At 39.5% G+C, this 19,474-nt stretch overlaps 2 protein-coding genes across 6 annotated transcripts in view; both read right to left on the bottom strand.

Moving 5' to 3' along the window:
* LOC107836893 (histone acetyltransferase KAT6B-like) overlaps positions 1–19,474 on the bottom strand; it is a 151,485-nt gene that overhangs the window by 26,770 nt on the left and 105,241 nt on the right. The window lies entirely within an intron of this gene.
* Positions 1–19,474, bottom strand: part of adkb (adenosine kinase b) — a 163,622-nt gene that overhangs the window by 13,345 nt on the left and 130,803 nt on the right. For all 5 annotated transcript variants that reach the window (XR_001662864.1, XM_016674412.1, XM_007558355.2 and 2 more), the window contains 2 exons: positions 10,440–10,475; positions 6,539–6,653 (listed from right to left, as the gene is read on the bottom strand). Coding sequence is in view for 4 of the 5 variants with exons in the window: in XM_016674412.1 (XP_016529898.1) it covers positions 6,539–6,653; positions 10,440–10,475 (151 nt within the window). In the remaining variant the exon portion in view is untranslated. The remainder of the gene's footprint in view (positions 1–6,538; positions 6,654–10,439; positions 10,476–19,474) is intronic.

The raw sequence follows: 19,474 nt of genomic DNA on the forward strand, positions 1-19,474 counted from the left end.
ATGGCGCCAGAGCCAGTTTGGAATAACATCCATAATTTTAAAATAATTCACTAAAGTCAGAAAAATACTTTTTTTCTTTTTGAAGGCCTTGCAATTAGGAGTGTGTTAAAAAATGTAAAAAACATCTGTTTGCATAAGAATTGGGATTCTCATTTACTATGATTCTGAATCAATATGAAAGATTTGTCTTATAAAATAGGACAAATCTGCTGGCTGTCGGCTGTCTCCATTTTGTAACTAATCAGGACATCCTGGAACATAAACATGAGTGAAAAGCGTCACAATAAAGAAGAAACTATAAAAAATGAAGAGCGAGAGATTCAACCAGGCCCATCTCAATGAAGGCAAACATTTGGACTTGTTCAGTTTGAGATATGCTTTTACTGTGTGCAAGATTTGCAAAATGAAAATGAGGCACTTCAGGAACACCACGAATGTGCAAAACCACGATACGCCATACCCGCCCATATAGAGCTCTGTGCGATGTGTCGTGTGATTGGTCAGACGTTTGCGGGTGTGTTTTACTTTAAGAAGTCCGCCTCCACTATTCAGCTTTTAAATCCGCAAGCGATGTGAATGCTTTTGGGGAACATTTGCACAACGTGGAAAGGAATTGTGTAATATATAATTCTTCACTAAATTACTACAGTGACTGTCGAACGGATAAAAACTATTGGATGGAAATTGAGATGTCGTAGACAGAGGAGGCCGTCTGTAGAAAGGTGTGGCCGTTTCTTGGTGACCGTTTTGTTAAAACGAAATGGAACCGTGCTGGAAGAGAGTGGAAAAGATACAGTCGCGACTCCATTTGTCATTCTGCCTTTGCAAAGCAAACTGTAGTAGATCATTAGGGCCCTTTGCACTCCTGTAGACTGAAGCAGAAATCATTGTGAACACTAGCTTTGAATGGATTTTGCTCCCAATTGTGTCCCAAAAAAAGAGAGAAAAAGCTGAACCGAATCGTGAGGTAGTAAAAGATGTTTAGTAAACATGAATCAACTGCAAACAAATTTGTGGAAAATATTCACGGTACTCTACGAAGTCCTTACTGATCTCCTGGAAGTGAATAAAAGCTACTGCTCCTATTTATTAGCGGTTGAGATCCCTCTTGAGCGTATCACTGCAGCCACCACCTGTCTTGGAGGAGAACTGCTTGTCTGCTGGTGAAGCATTAACTTTACTTCCACATGACAACTATGTGCTACCTTCTGCTGGTCTGTCACATCAAATCTCAGCTGCACATTCTGAACTTTGTGGTTGTAGCGCGAGGAGAATGTGAGCAAGTTGCAGCTGGAGGTTGATAATTTATTCTGTTGAATATAAAGTACGTAACACAAACATCGCACTTTATTAACGGTGTTCGGTTACCATGTAAATGACTCCACTTTCCGCTTTAACGGAAGCTAAAGGAGAAAACCATTTTTGCTTCGTGTCTGGTATGAGCTTCGTCCTCCATCTGACGTGATTAACACATATAGATCGGCGTCGGAGGTAAAAATCTGCCTGCATTGCCCCGTCGAGAGCTCTAAAACTCTCAGAGGAGCCGAGTCAGGCTTTATCAAGTCCTTATCAGCGATTACAGTGGCAACCCCTGCTGAATGATGGTTTATTAGATCTCCTCCCTGTTAAGGTTCAGAGTGTGGCGATCGTAATTACCGCAATAATGTATAAGCAAAAGGCCTGGTGTAATTCAGCAGTGTCAGAGGCAGCTAAAAAAAAAAGGAAAAAAAAAGAGCCATTTGAACTTGCTCCTGGCTCTTGAGCGTCACATTCGAAACGGTTTTGTGTTAAAAAGCTCTGAATAAAGGGCTGGAAAAAAGAATAACAAATTGACATCTCTTTTTGGAGAATTATACCACAGGGAAAGGCATTCTCCCACCCTTAATCACTATAAAATGGTTTATAAAATGGTTTAACATGACACACAGAGGCTGGCAAATGATCAAATGCTGACAGGAGGACAAATTGCAAACAAAATGAGAGATCAAGTTTATTAGAGTGCCGCCTCTGGGAAATGAAAATCTTTAATTCTCTTTTTACATTGACATTTATTTGGCTGGTACGGATCGCACGCCGACAAACGCACACAAACCGCTCGTGTTGCACCTACGACAGCTGTAACAGCTCCACCGCAATGAAGGCACAGTCAATGACATTTATCATGTTTGCCTTTGTAGATGACATCTGAAACACATTGTCTTTCATCCAGCCAGCATTCATCATGTATTTTATATAAAGTTCACCGCGGCGCGCGGCTGTGTCTTCGTGCGGGAGCAATGAGGGGAGCAGCAGGAATTATCCATCACCTCCAGCACAAACGATGGATCCTTATTCCTTTTTAACCCTCAGGCCCGTCGATAAAAAGGCTTCTTGTAAAATTCCCCTCTGAAAGTAAATTCCCTTCTAAGAACTTCACTTTAGATATCAATATTTAAATTGTTATTGGCTTGTTACTTATTTATATGCAGAATAATTTATGGCCAGGAAAAGAATCTGTATCATCATTTATTGACTAGACATGGATTTACATTGTCTTGTAAGTGCTTATTACCATTTAATCTAGCCAAAAATGGTCTCGTTGCAACCACAAACTGAACTGTATGTGGATTTTAAAAGTAGTACATGCCTTTAAAGATGAAGGAAAACTGTAGTTAATTTTCAATTAACGTTTTTTTGGTTTTGTTGAATGAATAACAATCTGAAAAGTGTGGTGTGCTGAGACAATTATAATTGCAAGTCTCTGAAGGGATGTCTTTTGCAGTTTTGCACACCCGTGACTGACAGTTTTGCGTATATTTAATTGCAAAACTGCTTAAGCTCAATCAGATTGGCGAGAGAGCATCCGTGAACAGTACCGTCTTTGACACTCCATTAGGTGTAGATCTGCACTTTAACTGGACCGTTTAAACATCTGGTTCGAAACCAGGGGGTTTCAACTTTAAAAACAGCTTTGAGGCGTCTTTTCCAAGGCCCTGTGCAAACCACAGTACTCACAGAAAGAACTGTGATTTGCAGATGAAAATTGCAGCCCATATTGTGATTTTGAAACTTTAACCAACTTATTAGCCTTTTCAAATTTTGATCGTTACAACTTAAGAACATTAATTTGTTTCGTTGATAAGCCACATCCAGTGGGGAACTCTGGTGGCACTCAGCCAGCAACACTCCCCCCAAAAAAGCTGGTTTGTTTTCACCACTTATTTATAGCCCCAAACAAAGCAGCAGCAGCAGCAGCAGCAGCATATTTGCATAATGACAACATCGGCGTCCATTGTTTTCCCTCTAAGTGCTCGAACCAGCTGCTACAAGACAGCTGATGAGTGTTACTGCATCAGGATACGCCGCTGACATTTTTTGTTGCATGTCACAGCTACTATATCAGGACTACTTGAGAGTGTGGTTGTGTGACCAGTGAGTGTAATATTAGGCAGATGACACAACACTAAACAATGGGTGTTGCGCGTGTTCCTCTCAGATAAATTAAGTGCAATTTATGAACCACAGCGACTAACAGGAATATCACGCCTACTTAATCTTTTTATCATTTCGCCACATTACGATCACAAACTTCTGTGTACTTCATTTGGATCTTATATGGTAGACCAACACAAAGTAGTGCATATTTGAGAAGGGTAACAAAACTCACGATCTGGAAAGAGTGGCATGTGTTTGCGTTCACATAGCATGCTGCCACCGGCACCTTTTTCAAAGCTTTTCATTCCTATTAGTTAAATAAATGACTTTCCTTCCACTAGCTTTTATTTAGGGGTATCACTTTCAGGAGACCAAATAATAATGCACAACACACTTGTGAAAATTGGCGAAATGTTAAAGTTTCTTTCCACTTCACATTCTGGACTCTTGTTTAGAAAAAAAAAAAAAAAGAAATTAGCAGTACTGCTGTGATTGCAACGCAAGAAGAAACCTCACAAGGCACTGTTAACTATATGCTTATAATTACTAGCCGACTGAATCATTAAAGATAAATTATCTAAAGAATTTTAGATAATTATTACATTATTACATTATTAATATCCGAAGGGATACTGATAAAACATCCGAGACGAAGAAATGTCGCAGATTTTCTCAAAGGGACTTTCAAAAACATTGGTTTTCATCAATTGGGCTGCAAATCATCTCAGCATTATGTTTGAATAAGTAACCTTGACGGTTTTCAATGACACGTAACATAAGGTCAAATTTATTAACATTCATGCATCCTTTGCAACGTAGAAAGAAGCTACACTAACTGATAAAGTATGAGCAACATTGCATTCACTTTAGAAGAAAATGAACAGGCTACAGACATGTCTTTTTAATACATGATTCAAAAGACATTGCAGCCAGCATGATTTCATGGCAGAAAAGTTGTGAGTACAAACAAGAGTACTCGTGCTTGGTTTTGTTTTTACAGCACAGCAAAGAAAAGTCCTGATTGCTTGCCACAGCATTTTGAGTTGGGCCAAAGATGCAGCATCTTCAGCTAAAAGACAACACAGAGGCTCCCAGGTGTAGAGGAAAATATTTTTTTTTCTCAAGCTGATAACATGAGAACTCATTACAGTGGGTACAGTGAAACTTTAGTGTTCAGAAGACATATATAGCAATATATATATATATATATATATATATATATATATATATATATATATATATATATATATATATATATATATATATATATATATATATATATATAGCCTCTATGTATTGTGCTATAAGTCTGCACAAAGCAACATTTTCATCTATATGCTCTGCATGTGAAGAATGACAATAAAGCTTGTCGATCTTAAGATGTTTACAACAAATATATATTTGTGTGTAATTCAACTGCTGGTTTAAAACCCTTAAAACTTTAAATTATATTGTCCCTACGGTTCACAGTCCTAAGTAAAAGAACTTGAGTAGTTTTCTCGAGCAACATAAAGCTGCCCATCCCCCACATGTTGCTGAGCAGCTGGCTGAAAGAAGGCTAATACACACTTATTATTAGCCTTATAGTTCATGGGGAATATTTTTATTCCCCTATTATTAGGAGCTTTGCATAGCAAACTACAAATTTATCATCCTCAAAATATCAGCATCCACAACATTTATATCGCAAAGAACTGCTTGGACTGCAAGAATTAATAGCCAATTAAACAAATGCCATGCAAGACATTTGCCAACAATATCACAGGCTTTTCTGATGTTGTGTCCCATGCACCAAGAAGACATGCATCCATCAAGCTGTTACTTGATGGATGCATGTCCATCAAGTAAAAGCATCCCTTTGCTTCCCAGTCTTGTCTCCAGAAAACAAAACCAAAAAAAAGATCAACATTTACCACAGCAGTGCACTACAGGCTATTTAACTGATGTAGCAGCTTATTCCCATTTAGTCATAAAAGCCTTTTTCGCTTTCTATTTTCTGATTTAGACTAAACTGAAAAAAGTAAACCAAAAAACATGCATTTTAGATCATCACTATGTAACAACGCTGACAGCAACTAGATGTAAAACAAACACGTTGAAACTGTTCACTATTTAAAGGTATATTCCGATAATCTTAACTTGAAAAACTCTGGACCCATCAGAAGGAGCGGTTCTGAATCACTTGTGTTTCTCTTGTAACTGTACCCTTCTGTGGGCCCCAGTGATGATTGATATGTTACCTACAGGCCAGCTCTCTCCATGCTCTGCTAAAATGAACTGAACCACAAGGGCAATGAGGAGAGACACCCTGTGGCTCCGAACAAAGGCAAAGGCTCGCAGTTATTATCTGAAACTACCCACCGCTTTTCTCACTGCCCAAAACTGCACTACAAGTTAGCATTCAATGTAAGATCTTAGTTTTATTAATATTAAATGTAATTCTTGCTTCTCTCTTGTCAATAGTTCCATTTTAAAAGGTTGTTCACTGAGCTTCAAACTGATTCTACAAACTTAAAACCCTGAGAAATATAAAGAAATCTTTGGTTTCTTCTTCTAGTGTGTAGTAAACATAACTCCCTGGAAGAGGAGGATTTATTCTTGATTTCGGTGGCTTGTGAAGCTTATTGGTTTATAAGTATATAAGTTAACTTAATATCGCCGTAGTTCTGGTCCGAAATATATTCTGTATTAAGAGGAAATGGATTGATTTCAGTGAACAAGCTCGGTCCACTTCTCACAAAGGTCACTCTGCAAGCATTTGGCACAGGAAAGAGAGAAAAAGAGGGCAGGATGTTAGAGTTGAAGCATTAAAAATTGCCGAGGACCAGCCTGGAGTGTATTCAAGGCAAAGTTAGAAGTACTTCACAAATCAATGGCTGCTCTCTGCATCCCCCACACTTCTTTTATGCTCTGAAATGACAGAATGTAGAGCAAGCATTCTTGTCTTTTTTTAAACATCTGGCGTCAATATCAGAGCTTCACTTCAAAGACATTACTGATAACACTCTGGCCTCTCCAGTCATCTATTTAAAGCTTGGCTCTCTGCAGTTCGGAGATATAGGGTTTAAGTGAAGGGTAAATATGTCCAAAAGGGGCCAGTGGGGACAAAAAAGCAGAAACCTACCAACAGTCGCAACGGTGTCGTCCTTGCCCTGGGTGAAGACCACCAATCGCTGCCTCTTTGCATTCTCCTTGGGGAGGTTTTGGGTCTTGTGCGCGATCACTGCAATGTCATCCGTCTGTGAAAACACCACAGAAACCCAGGAGGGGTGAACATGTTAAGTTGAGTGAAAGCATCATGAAGAGCATTTTCGGAGTAGTCAATCAAAGATCACAAGTGTTGCTGAGAGCAGGTCAGATATTTTTTTTTTTTTTTCCTATCCAGACGGATCAAGTGATAATAAAACCAGATGAGCTGGTGTGAAACGGATCAATAGGAGCACGCTCGATGATGCTTCCATTGAAGTTGCTAGAGGGCCTGGAAAATATTACAATGTCATATTCCCTAAGTGAGATGAAAATGAGAGTGTGAAGATACGCTTTTTTGTCAGATAACGCCGCAGTCTGCAAGCAGCGGGGGATAGGCGGTGCATGTACTGTATCGTTCTCCTCCTGAAACAGGCCATCTCTCCTCAGCATCTGCACGGAATGGATATTCTCGCCTGGAGACGACAGAGCTCTCCGGAGTGCTTGCCTTTGATCATGAGAGGGATAAAAAAACCCACACCTGTCAGTGCTGCTTTATTATTAACTCATCATGATGTACTATGAGCAGGTAGAATGTCTTTATCGCAATCTTCCAACGAAGTGGACGGCTTCTTCTGTACATCGAGGAGTTGAAATTACAGTTGCCACGGACATCTGTGTCAAAGCTAGCACTAAAGCAACTTTAGGTTGAGCAAATACTGTGATTATGGAAGCAATCAGAGAGATAGACTCTGGCCCGCACCAGCCACTCTGCCTCACTCGAACCAATGAGCTTTTACACCTCTAAATGCTTCCCAAACGTCCTTTAATCAGCCCTAAGAGGTCCGGGGAGACCCAGGGCTGAGGGAAAAATGGGTGTAACACTCTAAGTAAGTGCTAATAGTGAGGTTAATACAGAGGCTGTTAGCAGGCGATGTTGAAAAAAGAGCAATTTGTCACTGTGACTGCATGTAACCACAAGCACTGAATGCAAAACCACACCGGGCTCCAGCACATTGTCGCCCTCAGGTTTTATGTTCGCTGACATAAAATAGACATACCTCCACTTGGGTTCAGGAGCTGAGAGGTTCTAAGAGCATGAGGTGGAGGTGTACCCATCAGGGCTTGCATAATAACAAAAGGTAGGCAAAGGCACAGGCTCCGTTTCACATATCAGAAACACTCACCTGACAACTTCCTATAGAGAGAAAATGACGTTGGTGGGGGGGTGAGTGGGAAAAAACCCCAGCAAGCTAGAAACGGATTGACAAACGATACGGTCAATTTGGTTCACGGCTGACAAATGGCAATATTTACGATCGCAGGGCGACTGATCAGACATAAATCAACAAAGCGTGAAATATGAAAGCTTTACAAGGGTGTTAAATTGCGTTGCTACGTCGAAGCCACCGAGAAACTGATAATCTCCACCGCGGGCTGCTTGGAGGGGAAAAAAAATGCTGCAGGGGAGAGATTCAATTAGAGCTGTGATGCAGAGAGTTCTTTTGAGCATTTAAAGGAAACAGATCACAATCAGGAGACTGCGTTCAGATCTGCTGATTGCTGCGTCTGGGAGGACAAGCTCTTTATCTTGTATTTATACTGAAGAAGAGTGGCTGTCATTTGTGTTAGTCATCCATAATGTGATGATAACAGTGTTTCAGAATACATTAGGAGCACATCACGCTGTGTCTTGAGGGTTAGATCCTAGCAATATTTAATTAAAGTTTCACTAAAAAGGCCTAATTAGTGAATTAACAAGACTTCTGATGGACTGAGATCAACCTCACTGTCATTATAGGACTCAAAGTGCTTAAAGAAACCTACTTCAGTATATTAGCTTGTTAAACGTGACAATACTAGAAATAAAGCAGTGGCCTCTATGTCCTGTTTGATATTTTGTACTGAAAGGACAGAAAAAAGCTCCAGTTAAAAATGGCATGACAAAAGATATGTCCTCGCATTTTAAAGCACCCCAATATTTCTTGTTAGAATTAAGCTCTATCCGTTTGTTCTCGGCATGTGATTAGCATCCGGAGAAGTCTAAGCTATTATTATGGGCCTTTGAAATATTTTGTCTTGCAATACTTCGGGAACTCTGTAGAAAGAAGGAAAGAAAGAAAGAAAAAAAAGAAAGAAAGACACAATGATAGACGAGATACGAATGAGTTGAGAGTGTGAGCGCTGCTACTGGCTAACTGTATGCTACTAACGACAGACGTTAGCAGATAACATTCTGTCGGTGCTAAGCTAATGAGCTATTTCACAGTTTTTTAATCAATTCTTTTTAAAACATATGGCTAGATGTTAAGCTTGTGTAAGCATAAGAACCTAATACAAACGTTTATACCTTTCAAGCTATCGGGATCTTTCAAAAGAGCATGTGCGTTCGATGACATGCTAAAATCACAGCGCCATGTAGTGGCCTGGCATGACATTTACAGCGGATTCAAGGTGTCTCGGCGATGCCGTCTAAGAGTGAAATCTTTTCCCACTCAACATCCGAAAATACCAGCAGTTTCCAGTCAGTGGTTTCGTAAATTTGACTTGAGAATAGTTCATTTTCCCATGAACTATATTCCTTACTCATCCAGATCTGGAAAACACTTACAGACTTGAATTACATACCTTTTCCAGTCTTCCCTGCCCACATATTGACCCTACAAACCTACTCCATACTGTTATATATAAGCAACAGTGTTTTCAAAAGTTGTTACTGGAAACATTGAAGAAGTAGCCTGTCAAAGGAAAGTACAATTCTCATCAGAAAGTGACAAAAATAAATAAATTAAAAAAAAACCACTTCACTACTGTGAAGAAAACATCTTTCAGCTACAACCATCCAGAAATGCAGTGGGTACAGTACACACCACTGCTGTTATCTGGAAAAAAAAATCACATTCATCCAATGCAATTTCACAGAGTGTTCTGCCAAATCAAGTTGACACAGAAAATGTCAAAGAACTGTAACTACTCGCCGAGTCTTGACTTTGCCCTTTGTGCTGTTTTTTTTTATTTTTTTAACATGGGGCCCCTCCATTATTACCTCCTCCTCCTCCTGCCTTCATCCCGTCTCCTCTCTTAAACCTGTCACTGCCATCAGGATTGCATTTCTATTCTAGTCACGTTGATCACACCGTTAGTGATTCTGGATGACAATTATTCACACAGAGCAGAGCCATATTCAAGGCGGATCTCTCTCTCTGAAAGATAGCACTTAAAATACCTGAAAAACACAGATCTTGGCTATTTGTGCTTTTGTTTTTTTCACATTTAAATAGAGATGTGGATAATGTGGAGGGAAGGAAAAAAAAAACAAGTGAAGGAAAGACTGGGAATATTCATTTTACACTTAAGAGGCAGCCCAAACAAGCGCTGCAATTTCCATCTCTATAATCTATAACAAGTGGCTTTAATTTGGATGTTAAAGGAGAGTGTTTCCGTATGGTGTCATGGTATAGCACTGAGCAGAAACCATACAGTAACATCCCTGAGTGCGACGAGGATAATGAGGAGGCTTTTTAACCTGGCAACCTGATGAGCTTCGAGCCTGCGGAGAAAGGCTTGAAACCGTGCCCAACTTCTCAGCTTCCCAAGAGGCTTTTCAAAATTCAATAAATAACATCTGTAGGCGATGTTGGGTGCAGACCGAGCGAGTGCGTCATAACAGAGAGCGGGGCTGAACAAAGAAACCATGACGACTGCCTGGTTTCCATAGCAACTGCTGCAAGGCCTGGAGAGTATAATAGCACATCAATCACTGTCCAAAAGGAACTTCATTATCAGCAAAAAATAAACCTTTAGGATCTTTTTTACTGTTAAATTGCCGGTCAACTCACCTCAAAGCCCAGCTCTTTGGCAAACGTGGCCGCTTCCTGGAAGAGATGAAACACACACACACACACACGCATACACGCACAAACGCACGGAGACACACACAAATGAGCAGTTAATTACAGAGTCACAAAACAGAGCACAATGTCCAACCACAGACGTGAAGTGAAGACATCTCGTTTCCCCCTCGGCTCCTCACATGTCACATGAGAATAAGTAACCTGAGTTAGCACCGCTCTGCCAGCTCCTGATTTAATAGGCAGGCAGCCCACCCCATTTAACTATTATCAGACATCATCTCATCTTACCGCAGCAGCGTGAGATAACACTACATCAGCCTGGAGGCTTGAAACAACCACTGAAACCATGAATATGTGTTGGTATGTGGGAATCCCCCATCCTGCAGGCATTCAGCGCCTCGTATAAATAGGTCGCTTTAGACTCTGAACAGGTGCACTTTGCATACCAATACTTTTTCTTATTTAGGTTACATCGTTTCCCTAAACATGCAAACTTTCAAATGCTTTTTAGAGCACTAAATCTTTAGCTTTCAAGATGTACAGCTAAAAGCAGATACTTTGATATACCACAGCAATATACCATAACTTATTTTTTCTTTGTATGAAATTAAGTTACACTTTCCATGTCTTATGTCCATTAGGATAATCAAAATGATTACCGTATTTTCCGCACTATAAGGCACACCTAAAAACCTTCAATTTCCTCAAAAGCCGACAGTGCGCCTTATAATCCGGTGCGCCTTATGTATGGACCAACATTGAGCCACAACAGGTCTAGCATCTGCGGTAAGCAGCCGCCGACTTCATTTTCGCCTGTAGAAGAAGAAGCGCACAGTGCATGCTGGGATAGTTGTCAGAACGCTGGTTTGTTAATAAAGTTTGACTGACCTATCTACCTACTGACCATCTAGAATCAGGTTGCAGGTCATTTAGTACCACGTTCTCCACGAACATGCTGTGCGCGAACGGAGAAGGGTGACTATCGTCCGCCCACGCCCCAGCCCAGTTGAGGAAGGCTCTCCTCGCCGACCAGAGTCGGATTGTTTTGTTGACATTCCGTTTAGTGGAGCTCCATCTAGTGGATGCATAACGTAACTCCAGCCTCTACTGTAATGTCTATTTTATGCGCCTTATAATGCGGTGCGCCTTATATATGAAAAAAGTTTTAAAATAGGCCATTCATTGAAGGTGCGCCTTATAATCCAGTGCGCCTTACAGTGCGGAAAATACGGTATTAGTTTTGACAAATTCAGCAGTTTACATATCTCTCGCTTCCATTGAGATGTACATACTGAGTCGGAATACTATTTTATTTTCTGGCGTATTCAGGAGAGCGTTTCCACCCGGACTCTGATTGTCCAGCGGCCCTACAACTCTTCGACCCTATACAACTTTACGTGTAATTTCCAGAAGCCTAGAGGTGCCGTATTTGTATGATCAAACACTTATATGCAAGTACACAAGATCTTGGAAAAATACTTTGTGACGATTCCGGTCGAGGGTAATAAAAAAATTCTTAAAATTCTAAAAATGTTAGAAATTGAGATTCAGAGCACAAACAAACTTTCAGATTTGTTTTAATGTAGAATAAACTACATATTATTCTATCTTTAACTATTAGGCTTTTAAACAATGGATATTAATCTTAATAATTGTTAAGCAGAATAAAGCACTCCTGAAAAGAAAAAAAATCCCATTACATTTATAGTTTTGTATTTTAAAATGAAATAAATGTAGTCTTCAGTGTCTTGTAAACGGTTCTTTCATGACAGCAAGTGTCGGCGCCGGTTCTCCTCTGAGTGGAAACAGCTGCTCATTAAAGGTGATCAGTCATGTGAGGTACATGTTTGGCATGTCAGGATTTATTTACAAAAAGTGCTTAAATTGTCTGGTTTAACTCTTTGTGTACCTTACCAGAGGAAAAAGCTGTTTAATTTTTCGAAAAACAGGGAAATTGTTCTCCTACTTCTACTCAATTTCAGTCAGCTTTTTTAAAGCAAAGCTAATTATTTTTGTTAACTTAAAAGAAAGAAAAATGATATGGCTTACAGTTCTTTTATCTGCAAAATGGGTAGAGAATGTGCAGAATCAAACATGGTAATTTTAAATGCCAGTAAAGAGACGTGTGTCTGCAGGTTGACATCACTGCTTACTGCATTGGCAGCTGCAGTGTTGGGGAATATTCGGCGTGACCAAAGGTTGCCTCTTTTATCGACTGGATGCATTTCTATAATTTTATGGATCGAATTGGTTCCAACCCTGCCCCCTTCAGTCTGTATTCAATTTCCTTTTCCAATCGATTTCTGAGCAGAAGTTCCCAGATGGTTCCATGTCACAAACCATCTGGCAGGTCAGGTTACCTTTGGTTACCAGATGGCATGTAATGGCAAAGTCAAAGTCTACAATGAGCAATGTAATCCAAATTCATGCTGTACATCTATTTTTTATTTATTTTTTTTGTCAACAATCATACTTGGATCTCTGGCTGTTATTCATATAAATGTGTCTTGAAACAACAGAGAAGTACAAAATGTAGAAAACACTCAAGCTGTGAGGAGCTTTTCAAATCCATTGAAATACCTACTCTCCTGCTCTGCATGGATGCTTGATGCATGTGCAACATTTTTGTGAGTTTTTGCAAATGCTTAGGTCTCTAAAAAGCTGTAAGAGTGACATGCACAATTATTGCAAAAATAAAGTTTACTACAGACACAGTTGTTAGGAAAGGAGTTTTGATTTCTGTTTGCATTAGAGAAACAATAATGATCACAAATGGAAGAAGAACGACACCCAATCTGAAAGCTACCATATATATATGTAAAATTACAGTTTTTGGCACATATAGCCAATCCCCACTGTGTTTGCCTCAAAACACGTTTAAATTTCTCCGTAGGGTATTAGATTGATAAGCTAGTGCTGGTGCACCCACGCAATAAACTCAATGTTTTACGAACTAAGCTGAAAATCTGGAGACTGTGCCATCACTACTTTTTATCTCTTGCAGGTTGATGCCCAAATTTAGCATTCCGGTGAGAAAAATCATTACTCTTCAGTTATTTTTAGTGGGGTTCTTGGGTGTCTTATCATTTATACAGCTTGTGCAATTGAGATCTGAGATCTCATTTACAAGAGGGACCTGTCCTGTCCTCACTTTTATTCTTTCTTTCTTTTTTTTTTAAACAAATATTTTTTTGATTTTGATTCAAAACTGCATGTACTTGTCGGGACATGCAAAGCACAGACACAAGTAGAAGGTGTAAAAATAACAATATACGTCATTTGCCATGGTTATAATAGTGTTATATGATTTACACTGTTCACCTCATTCTACGTTTAACTGAAGACAGAAACAAGCTACTTCTCAGTTAGGAACGATGCCGTAAATCATGAGCGACAACCTAGTTCGCCAAGCACACTTCTGACCTCAGACGGGTCTGTAAGTTGGCTTTATGATTCTAAATAATCCAATTACGTGCAGAAGTGGGATGGGTGTTTGCGTGACCTTGGGGAGAGGTTGACATCTCGCTCCTCAAACAGAAGGGGAGGAGATGACATGGAACAATAAGGTTACAGGTCCCTGGAGGGAGCCCTCATGGCTCTCTCTCTCTCTCTCTTTCTCTGCTTTGGATCAACTTCACAGCAACAGCAATATGTCAACTCATCACCCCCAGCCCACCCATCCTGTCCACAATTAGCAGATATAGTCAAAGGGCTGTTTTATAATCATTTAAAGTAACCATGTCTTCACATTTCACCTCACTTTGCCTTTTCAATCCATCGAAGGTTCAGGTCTCACATTTGTTTTCCTTTATTTATGACCACATATTGACTTTTCTCCTCAGGAGCGCTCAATCACTGACAAACGATGAGGCTTCTCGTGGAGACATGAGCGGCTTAGAAAACACCCTGTCAAAACTGTTGTATTTCACAACAAAGCATTTAAAAGAGAAACATAAATGAAGGCTGCAGCAACGATGGTGCCGCTGAGCAGCACATGGCTCTGATTCACCCTCCCTCTAGTTAGCAGCTATAATATTTGTGAGAAAAGCCTTTCGAGTGTGTGTGGGCGTCAGGAGAAAAGATAATTGAAGCAATATCTATGAGCCACATGTGTACACTGTAATCCTTTTCAGGAATTTATTAATTTCTATCAGTTGCTGTGAATTCCAACATCAGAAATATTTGTAATATAAGCTTAGCTAAACCTCGTGTATAAACACTGTATGGCAGTAAATATGTAATTACCAGGACTGAACATGCAAGCCAATAAAACAGAGCACATAGGTAATTAAAGTCGCAATTCCTTAAGGAGCTTATGGCATTAATATTCAAAAAATATCCTGTTCCAGGCTGCGCATGTTTCGCATTTGACATGTGCTTGTTTTGGTATGTTGTGGTAGACGGCTTCCAAATGACGTCCCATGTGCTTCTGCAGCTGTTGCAACAATGACAAGTGCCTTAAAGTGACATCTGGGCAGAATCCTCGCGCACTCAAAAAAGCATCTTGTTTGTTCTGAGATTGCCGTGATTGCATGCTCGCTTTTGACGATCTGCTGCCAAGTCGGATTCCGGAGAAAGAGAGAGTCGGAGAAAGGGCCGTGGCAGATTTCAGGGCCCGCGCGTTCTCCGCCTTTTCTCCTCTTTGGGCAAAGAAGGTAAAGGATAACAAGGCAGCCTGAGTGCATGAGCCCCTCTGAAGCCGGAGTTATTATGAAGCTATCAAAATGTGTGAGATGTTGCCGCTGTCAAAGGCTTAAACAGGCAGAGGGATATTTTTAGAGACCTTAAGCTAATAATCCAGAGCCCAGTCAAAGGGGTGGAGGGAGTCTATCATTTCTTGCCAAGCAAAATGGATGTGGATATGCACACTTCATGCAAGGGCCAGTTCACAAAGCATCACCAGCCTTGACAACTGACATGAACATATTTGGCTTTGTTTGGAAACCATCTATCCATGAACAGTATCCTGTGTACGCTCTGAATTTACTCTTACTGTATTGTTCAGCCACTGAATCATATGTTACTGCATATTTTTATTAGGGATGCAATGAAATCTTGTGGTACAATATTGGCACTATATTGAAACATAATATTTATATACAGGCAAGTAAGTGTAAGCTATTACTAAGAGCCTTGAATATGAAGCTAAGTGCTTTACACTTGAAACCCTGTCACTATATTGGATGTCCGTGAATAGCTGAATGCTAATACTTGAGAATGCTAAAAAAGCTTATAACTGCCTATTATGCCACAAATCTAAACTTATTTTAATAGTTAAAGCATCAAATATACCATAATATGCGAAACACACAACAGAAATAGTCATGGGACTACCACATAAGCTAATCGGCACCCAGCAAAATGAACGGTGTTCCTACACTGGCTGCTTTGCAAATGCCAGTCAGTTGCATTGCATCAAGGTATTTCAGCTTCCCACGCTTCATTTCATTTTGAATATTTGAAACATGCCCCTCAAATAGGCAAATTTTTTTCGAACAACTCAAGAGTCACATTCACAGAAAAATCCACGGATACGTTACTCCGTAACAGTGAGCCACCGTACTGTATATCTGGGACTCTTATTTTGAAGTAAGGCAGGAAGTAAGGTCCTAATCTAACAGGGCACAGTTGATGTGGTGCCATGAAGAATTAAGGTGGTTCTGAAAACAAAAGAGGGTCGAACCATTTACTAACAATATACCAACAAGGCATTTTGCCAATAATAGTTTTGATAATCAAGATTTACAAAGTAGAGGTTAAGCAGTATGTTAAGAGAAAAAACTAGCTGACTCATGCATGTAGGGTTGGAACTGGTTTCCCACATAGCAACAAAAAGTCAGCATTGCTTGTTATTTTCTAGGCACTGAAGAACTTGCTTTATTTTGGTTACTTTCCATCTCAGTCATTATTGTCAAGCCTAAGTCAATGTTTTGTCTTTACTTTTTGACATCAAACCAACTCCGAGAGGTTTTGCAAAAGTCTTCTGAGAAGTAAAGTCTACGAACAAACTTTCTCCCGGGGACATTTGGTCCCTTAAAATCCACTGTAAATAATTACTCAAGGCAGTCAAAGAAACCTTCAATAAGTGATGTCTTCTGATCTTTTGGCATCAGTCAACAAGCGGAGAACTCAACGCCACGTTCAACTGACAGAGAACTACAATTTAATTTAAAGCATAGCTGGGGTAAAAGGAGAAAATCCAAAAATCAAACAAACAAACAAAAAAAACCCGTTAGTTCTTTTAGACATCAACTAACTTGGATAAAAAAATCAAAAAAAATCTGTTGGCCTTAAATGCTCATTATATTCATTGGCCTGTCAGCGGTTCAGTTAAAAGACATTTCTTTTTGGCACATAAGTGAAGACCAAAACCAGAGAAAAGATACAAGCTATTGGCTTCCAGGGTAAAACAGCAGAAATAACAAGCATTTAGATTTTTCTCGCGCTCGTGACAAGTTGTTGAGCATATGTCACACCAGAACCGAGAGAAGGGAAAAAAAAAATCCAATTTCAGTGTTTCCCAAAGAATCCAAATCAAAGAACAAACCTCGGTGCTAAGGTTAATAAATGTTGATAAGCTGGAAAGTGTAACTCCCCGGGGCCCTTCGGAAAATAAGCATTTGCTTGACCGTGTTAGCCCCAGCTGAGGCAGAGGCAGAAATTGAATTGTATTTGACACTTTGTGCGAAGGGGACACGACACTGAGGAGGGTATAGCCCTGACAAGCTATTTGCAACAATAAATCTGTTTTCTTCTACCTCTCCGTGTGTTTCAGTAAGAGTTCTGTTTTAAAGAGCCTAGCTGGGCTATTCCAAGGGAGAACAAAATGAAAATGTTTCCTTTTTAAACTGCGGGAGACAAAAGGAGGGCACATTATCGGCTGGAAATGACGAATCACTCAGTGTAGAAACCTTTTAAACTAAAGTTAGCATGACTGGGTTATGACATGTCAAATGATTCAGCCAATTATCGCTACTTACAGTTATATATATAAATATAACAATGGCAAATGACATATTTTTCACATTCTCGCATGCTAGCCAAGGCGTCACTGGGATGAGCCAGACAGCTTTTATAAATGCCTGGTAAAACAGCATATGGCATTTCATGCTTGTGCTTTTAGTCAGATTATTACATTAAAGCGCTCCCGATTGATATGTAATCAAAATGATGTCACTGGATAGGACTGACAGCGGCTTTAATGAAGCTCTAGGCAATTGTTGAGTTTTTTTTCTAGATTTTGTTAAAAGCACCTTAAATTTTACCTTCAGTAGATAAAGCTTTTGGCATGTTCATTCTGTGTTGAGATAGATTATATCACCATTTAAAAGTTAATCTATCACACTTATTAAACACTTATTATTAGCTATTAACAGATTAAATGCGTAAGGCAGTGCAACTAAAAACAGCATTCATTCAAACAACTTTTCACACCACTGTAGTTAATATTACGGAGCTATTTTCACTGGAAACGCTTTACATGTTTTGTTCTCCGTATGTTTCACACAGACACGTCATTGGTGTTTCACCACCTCCAACTCTTGTCTCCCATCATCATTGGCTTCTGTCTAAATTATAGCCCAATACAAACAGCACAAAAGTTTAAAGGTTCGTGAACAAGCGTTTGCATAAATAGTAATAAAGTTTTTGGACCTGCAGTTCACAGCTTAGCTGTTAGCTTCATCTTTCAGGACCGACTAATCCGGATAGTAAATGGAGACGCTAAAAGAGTTATCTAAGATCACAACTGCTTTTACCTTTGAACACAAACTCAATTTAAAAATCCTCTACAATTCCTTCAACAAAACGGTTCAGCCATGTTATCTGAAAACAACCAAATGCGATTATTATGATGATGATGCTAGCTGAAGGCAGCGCTTTGGGTGGAAAGACATTAACTTGCTCCCGTGCAGGACGGATTCAGAGGAATAAATCACCTGTGTGCCGAGCCCTCCTCCTGCAGCAACCCTAACCCTAACCCCGAGAACGTAGCAATCCAGCGTAAGCACGACGGGCCACAAACATGAAGGCAAACACACACAGGAGCAACACATGCCACGGAGGCAGGAGTCGCTTTACCTGCCTCTGGAAATGTACTCTTGCTGCAGCTGGTGGTATTTCACTTGGATACATTACTTGGCTATTAGGCACCAAGTTCTAAAACTCTGATACCATCGCATATTTGTAACCCTTTTGTTGTTGCAGTTAGATTTACATCTGCTATTCACAGCCAATTTAGCCAGATTCCTTGAAAAAGCCTGGTGGAGCTCTCAAACCTGCAACCACAAGCTGTGTTCTTATCTCTGTTTTCACAATGCCTGAAATCAAAGTTGTAAAACAGCATTTAAAATGCATAATAACGGCAATTATTTTAAAAATAACTTCTTTTTTTTTTTTTGTTCCGGCATAAAACAAAGCATTTCCCAGAAGTTACGCCACAGAGGTGAAATTCTGAACAGCAAAAAAAAAAGAAAAAAGAAAGAAATAATCATCTGAAATCTTCATGTTGATCTCAAGTATTGATCTAAACGTAAAAGATTGATTACAAACAACTTAATTCTATAAAACATTCTAATAGGATGATAATCCTGACATAAAAACCTACTACTATGATTATACTATTAAAGCATAAATTACTCGTACATCAAGAATCCTTTTAAATTTTTTACGCACTTAAAAATGTTTGATAAGGAATTGATGTGAAAGACCTCGGAGTTGAGGCATTAGTGAAATGATGTTCTTACTGTTTTTAATAGATATAAACCTGAAAAGTGTGGCTTGCCTTACCATTCGATAGAAGTGCAGAAAATAATCCTGGGGATTCTGAATCCCAGGGTTCAGAACTCAAATCCTGAGTATTTTGAACGCAAAATACTATTTTTGAGTATTTTAAAATCGATTTTAAATTGCACTTAAGTTGTATATCTTTGCTGCTCCTATTTGCAGGCACAATGAACCCACTCTGCCACCGTAGAATATTGTTTTGCCCATCGTGTGTATATTGAATAATTCTTTTATAA

This window comes from Poecilia formosa, unplaced genomic scaffold (genome assembly GCF_000485575.1).
Source record: "Poecilia formosa unplaced genomic scaffold, Poecilia_formosa-5.1.2 Scaffold95, whole genome shotgun sequence".
Classification (NCBI taxonomy): Eukaryota; Metazoa; Chordata; class Actinopteri; order Cyprinodontiformes; family Poeciliidae; genus Poecilia; species Poecilia formosa.